Source organism: Schistocerca serialis, chromosome 9 (genome assembly GCF_023864345.2).
Source record: "Schistocerca serialis cubense isolate TAMUIC-IGC-003099 chromosome 9, iqSchSeri2.2, whole genome shotgun sequence".
Lineage (NCBI taxonomy): Eukaryota > Metazoa > Arthropoda > Insecta > Orthoptera > Acrididae > Schistocerca > Schistocerca serialis.
In genome coordinates, this window is record NC_064646.1 from 145,985,772 (window position 1) to 145,998,289 (window position 12,518).

Sequence of the window (12,518 nt, forward strand, 5' to 3'; positions counted from 1 at the left end):
AGAAATTGTCAGGTAATGCTTGACCACCAGCACTGACATGTCACTCTTATACAGGATATTTAAAAATTGAACATCTAGGGGTGATAAATCACATCATGGAGAACTACTTTTGTTAGAGACAAAATGTCTGCTGACACTTCCTGGTGATACAAAGTCTCTCTTTACTGAATTTGCTGATCTGGGACAATGAGATTTCATCAAACTAGCAGGGTCTACTAATCAGCACACTATCTACACCAGTAAATTGATAAGAATGGTTTTCAACGAGAAAACCTTACAAATGAGTGTCTCTAGGTGGAGGGTGATATTTTATAAGCAAATCAGGAACTTGGCCTCCTCCTCCTCTTCATGCAGAATGAATCAGTATCTCGTCTCCTACCTTTCAAACTTTACAGGCAGAAGTAAATCTGTGAGGATGGGGCGTGAGTCGTGCTTGGGTAGCTCAGTTGGTAGAGCACTTGCCCGTGAAAGGTAAAGGTCCCGAGTTCGAGTCTCGGTCCGGCACACAGTTTTAATCTGCCAGGAAGTTTCATATCAGCGCGCACTCCGCTGCAGAGTGAAAATCTAATTCTGGAAACATCACCCAGGCTGTGGCTAAGCCATGTCTCCGCAATATCCTTTCTTTCAGGAGTGCTTGGGTAGCTCAGTTGGTAGAGCACTTGCCCGGGAAAGGCAAAGGTCCCGAGTTCAAGTCTCGGTCTGGCACACAGTTTTAATCTGCCAGGAAGTTTCATATCAGCGCACACTCCACTGCAGAGTGAAAATCTCATTCTGCAAATAAATTCTGCTCGTAACTGGATGCAGAATTTATGAAGCAGTGGCTCCATCAACAGCAAGAACAGTGACTTCTTGATTGGCAGTTACTGAAATGACAGCAACAGCAGTTGGCCTTACCACAACAACAAATAATGGTGCCGACTATCAGGAACAAAATGACTTCAGCAGTTCCACCAATTCCTTTGCAACTGAATGGTGTTGGCAATTGAGAAACATACTTATGATACCTCCATCATCACTGTACTATCTACAAGGTAACCAATTCAGATTGGAAACATTCACTTTTTCGTTCATAGTCTTCACATAATATGATGGGTTTGCTCCATAAGTTGTCCCCCACAAAATGTCTTGAGAGTTTGTCTTTTGCTGAACATTGCAATCTGCTGATGGGTTATTGTGGTGTCAATCCCATGTGGCATTTGCTCACTTGAAGTTTTACCAACATTGTAAATAACCATCAGAAACCCACAAGGACTGACCTTCAGGGTATTGGCCACCACTGTGCTTTTGTGTTATGTAGAACAATGATGCCAGTCATACACTGACTCCTTGACTTGGGTCCTGCTCCTCCAACTTTTATCTGACACGGACGACTGCTCACAGGCTTTACAGCATGTGGAACTGTCCTTACACGAAGTCCTTAAAGTTGATAAGGCTTCATCATTCACACAGGAAACTGAAAGCCAATGGGAGATTCAGCCCACTGTGTCTGCCGTCACGACTCATATGATAGTAAACATGTCATATCAGCACAACAACAAATCTTACCTTCAAGCCAGCCATCCCAGTAAACATGTTACGCCACACCAACGGAACAGTCTAGAGACATGCAAAAAGGGCACTGACAGCTCAAGTGTGTTGATCTCTCTCTCATAGCTCAATTTTAGAATTTTTTCCACGTTCTCCGTCATGTTGGACCTCCAATCCACATGGTCTACCTTCTTGTCATCAGTGGTTCCACCAACACCTTCACTTTCTCTGTCCACATCAGTTGGCTATTTGCTCTTCGTGTGGCATTAGCAGTCACAGTACTAGCATGTGTCATTTGTCTGACACTCGGAACCATTCATAGAATGCCAAGTCTGATTCTGCAGTACCATCCCTTGTGGTGTCTGATCACAGTTCTCCAACTGCAGTAGTGCATTCTATTGAAACATTGACTCATCCACTTATGGAGGAACCTGTCAAACTGGTATTCACATTATAAGTGAATGGTTTTGAAGTCCCCTTTCAGCTGGATATTGGCACATCTTTTTCTCTCATGAATAGTAAGTACCACCCATGTTGTGTTAGATTCTCCTCACTACTGTCTTATTGTCAGAGAGTAATGGTATATGATGGTTATGACATTCAAGTGAAAGCTGTTTTGATATGGAAGTCTCCTACAAAAAAGTTTCAAGGAAATTTTCCTGTTTGGTTGTTACGTCTGGTAATGCAGAAAATATCTTTGGGTTAGATGTTACAACAGTTTGGGGTTTTCCATTTCAGAGAAAGCGTGCTTGGGTTCCGTGGCTGTACCATATCGCGACACTGATGACTTAACTGCCTCATACTCAGATCTGTTTATCTTGCTTCAGGGCAGGCCGTGGATGTAGCTGTAAAAATTCATTTAAAACCAGGGTCACTGCCTTGCTTCTTGTGGGCCTGCCTGATTGTACACATTCTGCGGTATGGGTTAAGGTCGAACTGGACACGTTGGAGGCCCTCCAGGTGATTGCCCTGTCTCATCGAGCCAATGGGCTTCACCTTTTATAAATGTGAAATAATCGTGAAGAAAAAACAAAAAGAAAAAATGGATGGCAGTCTCCACCTATGTGGTGATTTTATGGCTGTTAACATCCATGTCATCGTTGGATACTTTTCCCGTACCCTGTGCAGAAGACCTGTTCTCCAATTTCAAAATGACATCCATTATACAAGGGCTATCCACAAAGTACATTATGTTTTGGAATTAAAAATAAATAAAGTATTGGAAATTTTTTTATTATATACAGATGGAAGCCACACTTAAATACTACTTTTCTACATAGTTGCCATTTAAATTAATGCACTTATCGTAATAATGGATGAGCTTGGAAATTCCTTCGTCATAAAATTCGGCCACCTGCGCCTTCAATCACTTGGCGACAAGAGTGGACCTTACTCTCAATGCTGCGATTAAGTGGGTTAAGTGTAGGTGGTAGCCATATCTCTTAGGAAAGGAACCTGGTCAACTCAAAACATTCTTTATCTTTCAAAACTAGCTCTCCCTCTGTGATAGTGTTCTCCTGCTGCAAACAAAACATCAATTACCTTTGGTCGATATTTTCCCACCGTTTTGTGCCCCAGGGTTCTTGCACTTCTACATACAGGTCACTGGGGCATTCCTGCATGAAACAGCTTGCATGTCACCATGCCCACTGTCCAGCCATCAACAGACACCAAAAAAATGGTCCAGTCATGCACTGCATGTGCTCAACAGTGTGTGCCCCCTCCCCCAAGGCATCCTCATACTGGCCTCTGTCAGGCCCTTGGAAGTGCTTGGTTGTGGTAGACTTGTATTCCATGTTTCCATATATCTGCCCAATGGGTTCCAAACCAATGGCAAATGCGATTAAGTCCCTTCTGTAAATATTTGCCATTGAGGACCTTCCATGGACCATCACATCACCTCAGATAATGACACCCCAGTTCATCTTCACCCAGTTTCCCCATTTCTGTGTAATGCATGGGATTCAACATATCGTTTCAACCCCAGTCCAATGGAGAAGTGGAACGGATGTTGACTTTCAAAGAGAGGTTGGGGCCTGGGCAAAAGCCACACCATCGAACAATGCCCTCATTGCTCTACAGATGGGAGCCTCAGACATTTCTCTTACTGCTCTTATCCCCACACCCTCATCTGTCCTGGTCCCTTGTCCATCCTTGAAACTGGACCAGAGCCCTGGTCCATGACCTACTGGTCATGGACTGGGCTGCGGCACCTCTGCTTTCCTCTGTTCCAGCATCTGCAGCCGTGAACCTGCCTTCCAAGGACACTGTGGCAATAACCATCACAGAGCTGGCAGTTGTTGAAGTTCTGGCTTCAGTTCTGATGGAGTCATCCCCCACATCTCACTCCAGCAGTGGCGCTCTGACACCTGCGTTGGAGCTGGAGCAAGGTGGGCCATTTCCACCTCTCTGCACTGTCTCTGGAGAGGATTCTGACAGTGAAACGGAGTTCTCACTACTGTTGGAGATCGATCTACAGCTCCAGTCACAGATGTGCTGCAATCTACAAGCTGCCTCCACAAGAAGTGCTCTGGGAAGAAGTCACACCCCTGGAGCTCATGTCATCACCTGGCAGGAGACTGTGACCTCTGATCACGATGATTGTGCAGCTGTTTTGAATGCACTCTCTTGTGTACCCACTTGAGGGAATATTCACTGTACCAGCCACTATTTGTTGACGACTGGTGCTTTGATCTGAGAATATGTATGGAATTTAATACTGACGGGCTATATTCTGCTTGTGTGCCTCTTTTAGAGCAAACAGCTACTGTATCTTTGAACTTCCTTTATACCACAAACAAATAGCAAAGGATAAACAGCACTGACACCACATTCTGCCGAACTGAAGAAAGTCATGCCACTGAATAATGCAGCACTGCATTCATAAATCAAGTATCTGCTTTATTGAGTACTTCTGATAAGGATCAAGTAAAGCTGATATGTACCAAGTATGTCTACATCTACATAGATATTCCACAAGCCACTGTACATTGCGCGGAGGATAGTACCCTATACCATTACTAGTTATTTCCTCTCCTGTTCCACTCGAAGATAGAGCGCGGGTAAAACAACTGCCTATATGCCTTCGTACGAGCCCTAATTTCTCTTATCTTATCTTCATGGTCCTTATGTGCATTGTACATTGCTGGCTGTAGAATCGTTCGGCAGTCGGCTTTAAATATCGATTCTCTAAATGCTGTGACAGGTCAAGCCTTGGACCAAATGTATGCACCACATTAAGCACACGTGCAGTTTTTCATGCCATGGTCGATTCAGCACTAGGCTAATGTTCTAATTGCAAATGAAAGTTCAAGAACTGTTAAGTTCAATGAATGATAACACTGATTGGAGTATACCCAGTATATATTGGTGTACTTGGCATGTCTTGTCAGTGTGATGAAAAATATAAACAATGAACTGAACATGTAATAACAGATCAAGTTCAAAAACTTAAAAAAGTGAGTGACAAAAGAACAATGAATTATTAAATTATATAAGTTACCCATGAAGATACCTACATCCTATCCAATGCTTTATCTACAAGGAACAACATAGCGGTACATTTAACAGAAACAGTGGCTGAAAAAGTAGATGAGCCCTAGAGACAAAATATTCAAAAGAACAAAAATTGTAAGTTTAATGTGACCTGTGTTTCCATTCCACTATGTAATTCCAGGTCAGATGAGGATAGGAGTTATGCGTTACTTTCAGTATCAATTTTCTCATTTGCACTTGTAAATCCTGACCTCTAGGTGATTTTACTCAGGATACAGTAATCCATGCTGTAACTATAAAAGGGTGTCCCAGGAGAAACAGTAAATATTCAAGGGTATGACAGGAATGATCATTTGAAGCAAAACAGTCTAATCGACACGGGCTCTAAAATGCATACCTCAATAGCTATGAGCACTTTTTCCGTAAAAGAGAAGATGAACAAGAGTTCATAGCTCTTAAGTCATGCACTTTAGAGACCGTGTTTACTGGATATTTTTCTGTTGTTTTGGTCTATACTATTACTTCTCAAAATATGAAAAGCAAAGAGTTTGCAAAAGAAGAGATTTGTGTCACAGTATCAGGGATGAAGAACTGCTTACAGCTATTAAGATATGCATTTTGTTTTTTTTAAGTCATTGCAGCATTAGTTATTACTTTTAACAAATATTTTATACACAATAAGTAAATGTTTCTACAACAGGAATGAAATGGATGAGATACAAAATTTCATTTTTTTTTTTGACAAATTAATAATAAAATACTCCTTCTAACTTGAGAAACAGGAATTGTCTGAAACTTTTGTTACCACATGTCATCTCAAGACTCACAAACTTTACATATATCTGGAAGGATATTTAATATCCTAAAAAGGTAATGTGTAGCCTTAAGAAGTAGATTAAGAACTTATACCAGATATTACATTTATTAAACTGGTTTTCTTGCTGCAGTTGAAATACTACACTTAGCAGTTTGGACACATTAAATTGCTGTCAAAGGTAAGGACTTCTTACAGCAGTTTAAAGCTTTAATTGCTACAAATAAGATTTGTACATAACAGAGACATAATAGAGACATTAAATTACATACTAATTGCAAAAGAGTATGACACATTACCGCATTTACCACAATTTGCAGTTTTCATTGCTACAAATAGTATCATCCACCTTTTGCAATTTATTGCATGGCAATACTGGGAAAAGCCTTGGACTGAGTTTCAATAGTACAGAGAAAAATTGTGTAATGTGATAATCACACTTAGAATTTTGTGTCTAACACTTATTAGTAAAACGAAGTCAATATGATTAAAAAGGTTGTATGACAAAGTCATGAGCACTAAAACTTGATGCATGTAGTAACTACTGATCCAAGTTGGTGTTGAAGAAACCACCACCTTGGGATGTCCCCCAACCCACTCCCTCTCTCTCTTTTTCTGTGTGTTTGGTTTTCAATGTCTGTTGTCTAAAAATTGTTATAAATTACACTGGCCGTTTTCATACCAAGACACACACTTACAAATGACTTTCCTGAAGTACTGATTCCTTTGATGGATTTAAAAAAAGATGTTTACTCGCCACAAGCCCTCACAAATATTTTCACTGACAGACGCCTTTCTACTTTCATTTTTAATATAATGAGAGAGAAGTCATGTAGGGCATCTGCTCATGTAATTACATTCTGAGAGTGTATCTTACTACATATACATTGAATATTTGAGAGAGAAACAGAAACTAGCACAAAAAGCAACCAAAATTATGCACCAAGTACACAGCATGTTTCACAATTCCTATTACAGACTTCTATGGGTTGTAGAGGTGCCTTAGTAGATACAGTCTTGATAAGAAACCCATGTCTGGAAATGGGCCATTTGCAGAGAAAATAAGTTTAAATACTGAATCACTTTCTAATCTCATGCTTCATGATATGAATCCAAACTGAAGAGAGGGCACCATCATCGTTTCCTGTTGTAATTATCAGATCATATACCATAAATGTCTGACTAAAACAATAGTTACCAGTTTCTTCACTGGTATGTTCACAACTAGGAGGGTTGATTTTGATGTCCCACAGATGTGCCACACTCTTTGCTTTGAAAAGGACGTCCTTCATCACACAGAACAGAATAAGTAATCAAAACTTTGCCCATGCCATGGTTCATGTAGAGCTCATAGGTCAAAGCTCATTGTATGGACTGTGTATGGGAGATTTGAAAGTGGTCCAATCTTCAAACTTATTTTAATCCAAAGGAACAATTCTGGACATGAGTTTCCTAACTGAGCTTTTACTGCTAAGTCCCCTCTACAACACACAGAAACCTGTCATAGAAATTGTGAAACATCATGTATAATAATCACACCTTGTTAGATAATGCTTACATTGTTCAATTGCACATGCAATGGATCCAGTTCCAGGTTATAAACACTTTGTGGAAACTAAGTTCTTTACATATCAGTCTGCTGAATAAATCATTTATGAGACTAAATACATGCTCACGGTCAATGCAGCATTATATGAAATGGATGTACATGAAAGTAATATTTTAATTTCATTACTTTATACAGTAACAGTTTAAGAAAGAAGGAAATGAAGAAACATGTTAAATATATTTGTATCACTGTACCCATCAGCACTTCACATATTATCTATTGCCACCATCAGACATACACACAATGTTAGCAAAACTATGCCAGTCTTCTACCTTTTTAACTGTACATGGTACATATCACATATGTAAGCACACGCTCTCTTCCTTTCATTTGGTGTACTTTATCACTACAATTGTTTCTATCTAGCAGTCACTAAAATAGAATTTTGCATCAGTGTGTCTTACTGTCAATTAGTCAATTTACTGTTTTAGAAAATATATGCTTCTCGTCAGTTGTCGTGCTTCATTTTTTTTCAGCCTGCTGATGTCTACCAAAGCAATTGTTCTAATATTCATAACACAGAACTAAAGTGAAGAAATGTATGAGACTCCTAAAAAAAAAATACTATTTTTTTGTTCTACTGATCAATCAAAAGCCAAGGAAATTATCTTCTCAGATAGAGTAATACCAACCATCTTACCAAGACTCAAACAAATCTATGGATTTGAAAATTGTCAGCTCTGCTTAGTGCATTAGATTTGTGTTGCACAAACTTCACAGTAATTCAGTATTTATAGATATTATGTACACACATCAATAAGTACAAATCCCAATTCATACAAAATGACATTACTCCTTAATTCTTGCATTTTACAAAACTGTGCACAGCCATTAATGATCATATAAGGAAACAAAAGTATTTTTGTTTAATAACACATTCTGACTGGCTCATAAGAGGAATTCAGAGTTTAAAATTAAATTTTTATATGTAGGTATTCACTCAAGTATGGGAGCACGAAGGAAGCTAAAACTTTAAAAAAAAATGTAAATTTAATAGTGCCACACCAAACAGATATATTATGTAATAACAATAAACAAAACTGTTTCAATTCTAAAAACTTTTGGCCAATACAATATGATGGACACTCTTGACCAATTTGTGGTCAGCAGCGTTTTGCAGTGGGTACCCTCTTGCTTTCAACAAAATCCAACAGTTGATCCCGCTGAAGCTTTTCTGGGTCTTTCTTAACATGATGATCATGGACCACTACACCTTCTTCCCAGAACCATATTAGTCGCTTCTGGAAACATAGCCTGTAAAGAGAATAAACACACAGTTAAAATCATACAAGAAACTACTTGTCACTTTTAGCAATCACATATTTTATTTGTGAGATGATGAGGTCATTTAAAGAATTGATGTCAATAGCCTAATGAAAATTCACATTATCTGATACAGAGGAAGAGCATTCACTTCGCAACTACTGAACCAAAGGTGCGTTAGCATGTGTGATACATTCACATATCAAGAATAATGGTTAGGAATACTGGTGTTGGTGGGACATAAAAGTCTCTATCACGTCAGTGTGAGAAGAGATGACAGGTACAGAAATCAGAAGTGGCAGTTTTGCCAACCAATACCAGAGAAAGGCAATGGTGCAGAAGTTTGGTGAGGCAGAGTAATGCGACAAAGATGAAAGTGTATTTATGCAGGTAGGAACAGGATAGGGACGCCATACAGAGATGATTCAAAAGACTTTAGATTCCTTCCTTTTGCCACATGTCTGCCACCATACCATGATTTGAATAACTCTGTACTCTTACCTCACTTTCCCCTTGTTTTGTTATATTTCAATTAACCCTACAAATAATCTGCCAACATTTTCCAGAGGAGAGATAGTTATACAAAGTGTCCCAGAAATGTTGGGACAAACTTCAAAGGGTTGCAGATCATGTCTTGAGGAACAAATCGAGGCTAGGAACCTGTGTCTAAAAATGTCATCCAATGATTCTACAGAGTGCCAAAGTTATATGTGTTGGCACATGCCATTAAGTCACCCTACTGATCACCTTCAGCAGCAAATGTGACTTTGCATGCTGAAGGACCCTAGGCAGAACATATCACAATGTTGTTTGCTATTCAGTGATCACAACTGATTGGCACAATCACCAGTGGAGAAGATGGAGCTAGCTGCTGCATAAAAAGGCCTTGTCTCCTATGAATGTGATACCCCGTTAACTCAGTGGGTGATGGTTTCAGACATTTCCATTTGCAGTTTATTTTTCCCCTGGAACCCTGTGACAATGCCATGGTTAGTTGAAAAATAAAAGGGGGTGGAGTGAGGTGGGAGGAAGGGACAAAACTGCTAGGTCATCGGTCCCTTGTTCCAATTAAAGCAAGTATACAAGTGTGAGAACGAAACAAATGAGACGTACAACACAAAACGGGGAGCAAGGAAAAACCACAAGAACGACAAAAGGGCAACAACATACACTAAGACAAGAAAACCACAGACATACGCAAGAAACAGGTAGAAGAAATTAAAACAAGAGAGCATATGACCATGGCTGGCTGATCACGAGAATAAAAAGGATAAGCCAGCTGCTCTGCAACACATCTCCAGCCTAAAAGCACTGGCGGGGAGGACACAGAGGGATAAAGGACATGCACTAAAACTTACATGGAATTATAAAATCAACTTTCATGGAGAAAACGAAAAAACCAAATCACCCAATGACGCGTTGTCTGCTAAAATGAGTGGCAGCAATTCCAGTAACCGAAGATTGCCTCACAGGGCAGTCAGAGTAGGGACAGCACAATAGAATGTGGGCCACTGTTAACCAGGCGCCACACTGACACTGAGTGGGGGGTGGGTGGGAGGGGGGACGGGGAGGACAGGGGGAGGGGCTCTTCACGGCACAGAAGATAGCCATGCGTCAACCACATGTGGCCAATGCTGAGATGGCAGAGAACCACAGAGTCCCAGCAAGAGGCCCACATAGAGGACTTCCAAAAAAAGTCTCCTTAATGGCACGCAGTTTTTTGTGCATACTGAGACTATGCCATTCTGTCTCCCAAAGCTGAAAAACCTTGTGGCGTAAGACTGAATGCAGGTCAGTTTCAGAGATGCCCATCTCCAGAAGCAGTTTCCACGTAGCCTGTCTGGCCAGCTTGTCAGCAAGTTCGTTGCCTGGCATGCCGACGTGTCCCCGAGTCCAGACAAAACACCACTGAACGACTGGACCATTCCAGGGCATAGATGGACTCCTGGATGGTCACTAAAAAGGATGGCAAGGCTAGCACTGGTCAATAGTTTGTAGGCTGCTCAAGGAGTCAGTACACAGAAGAAACGACTCCCAAGGGCATGAGCAAATGTACTCAAGTTGCATGAGATATAGCTGCCAGCTCTACAGTGAAAACACTGCAGCCATCTGGCAAGGAGTGCTGTTCAATGTGTCGCCCATGAACATATACAAAGCCAACGTGACCATCAGCCATCGGTGTAAACCACGTCATGGCCTCAGTACATATCGAGAATTGAGAGGAAGTGACAGCAGAGAGCCACAGGGTTAACTGAGTCCTTAGGGCCATGGGAAAGGTCCAGGAGAAACTTCGGCTGAGGTTTACACCATGGAGGTATATGTGAACGGACCTCGAGTAGAGGGGGTAAAGGGAAGGACAGAAGCAATCGGGTGTGAACCGCAAACACAAGCCCTGACCTGGGCTGCCGATGCGGGAGATGAACCGCCTTGGGTGGGAAAAGGAGATGGTAACTCAGATGCTCAGGAAAACTACGAGTGTGTGCAACGTAACTGGCAAGTAGTTGTGCGCGTCGGATCTGCAATGGAGGGACTCTGGCCTCCACCAGGACACTGGTCATCGGACTCATTCTAAAAGTTCCTGTCACTTGGTGAATACCACAGTGGAGCACTGGGTCAATGAAACACAATGCTGAGGGTGCCACCGAACCATTAACCAGACTCGCACAGTCAAGGTGGGATTGAACAAGGGCTCTGTAGAGCTGCAGCAGCTCTACAGAGCTGCATTGAACGCTGCCAAGATGCCTTACAGAAGATATCGTCGTCGTGCCAGACAGACAATATATAAAACAGTTGAGGACGTCGAAATGACTACATCAGCTGCCGACAAGAAAAGGAATGTCATCAAATCTGTTGCTGCACATTCACTATTAGATGGACCCGCTGTCTTCTGTGGTTGCAGACTCAACTTCAGCATCGACATCAATGATTCCTTTACCCATGGGAACGGATGGTTAACAGTTGCAATCGTACGTGGTGGTACAGGCGTACCGAATGTATCTGGACTGGAAAGCTTCGTGGACCGTGATATCATAGCATATCGCACATATCATGTTACAGAAAATGCAAATAAAGACTTTGGCAAGTCAACATACATGTCACCCTCACCTTTTTCCTTGTATACACGTAGTAGACGTAAGATATCTGTTAATGAAACTGTATTTATATGGATTAACCCTGTTGGTGTTGCTCAGGCAGCGGAGGGCACTGAGGTGCTGCCAGCACTTCCGCTTAAGCTCATGAAGGTGAGGTAGCCAAGGTAATCAGGCATCGGAAACCAGTCCTAAGAATCGATATGTCTCCACTACAGTGAGTGGATCGTCATTAAGGTAAAGTTCTGGTTCCGGATGAACAGTATGACGCCGAAAAAAGTGCATGACACACGACATTGTGGCTGGAAACTGCAAGTTGTGGGCTAGAGCCCATGGCTGCGCCTTGTGGACGGCTCCTTGTAGATGCCTCTCAGCAACACCAGTACTGGAGCAGCAGTACGAAATGCAGAAATCGTCTGCATACGGAGAAGGTAAGACGGATGGCCCTACAACTGCTGCTAGGCCGTTAATGGCCACTAAAAATAGAGATACCGTCAACACAGTGCCCTGTGGAACCCCATTCTCCTGGACATGGTGGAAATATGGGAGGCACCAACTTGGACACAGAAAGAACAGAGCAACAGGAAATTATGGATAAAAATCGGGAGTGGGCCCTGGAGACCCCACTCATATAATTTGGCAAGGATATGATGTCACCAGGTTGTGTTGTAAGCTTTTCACAAATCAAAAAAGACGGCAACCAGGTGTTGGTGTCTGGAAA

At 41.5% G+C, this 12,518-nt stretch overlaps 1 protein-coding gene across 1 annotated transcript in view; it reads right to left on the reverse strand.

Moving 5' to 3' along the window:
* Positions 1 to 7,541: 7,541 nt before the first annotated feature.
* Positions 7,542 to 12,518, reverse strand: part of LOC126418443 (cap-specific mRNA (nucleoside-2'-O-)-methyltransferase 1) — a 273,835-nt gene continuing 268,858 nt past the window's right edge. The window contains exon 18 of the mRNA XM_050085206.1: positions 7,542 to 8,699. Coding sequence (XP_049941163.1) covers positions 8,549 to 8,699 — 151 coding nt within the window. The 3' untranslated portion in view covers positions 7,542 to 8,548. The remainder of the gene's footprint in view (positions 8,700 to 12,518) is intronic.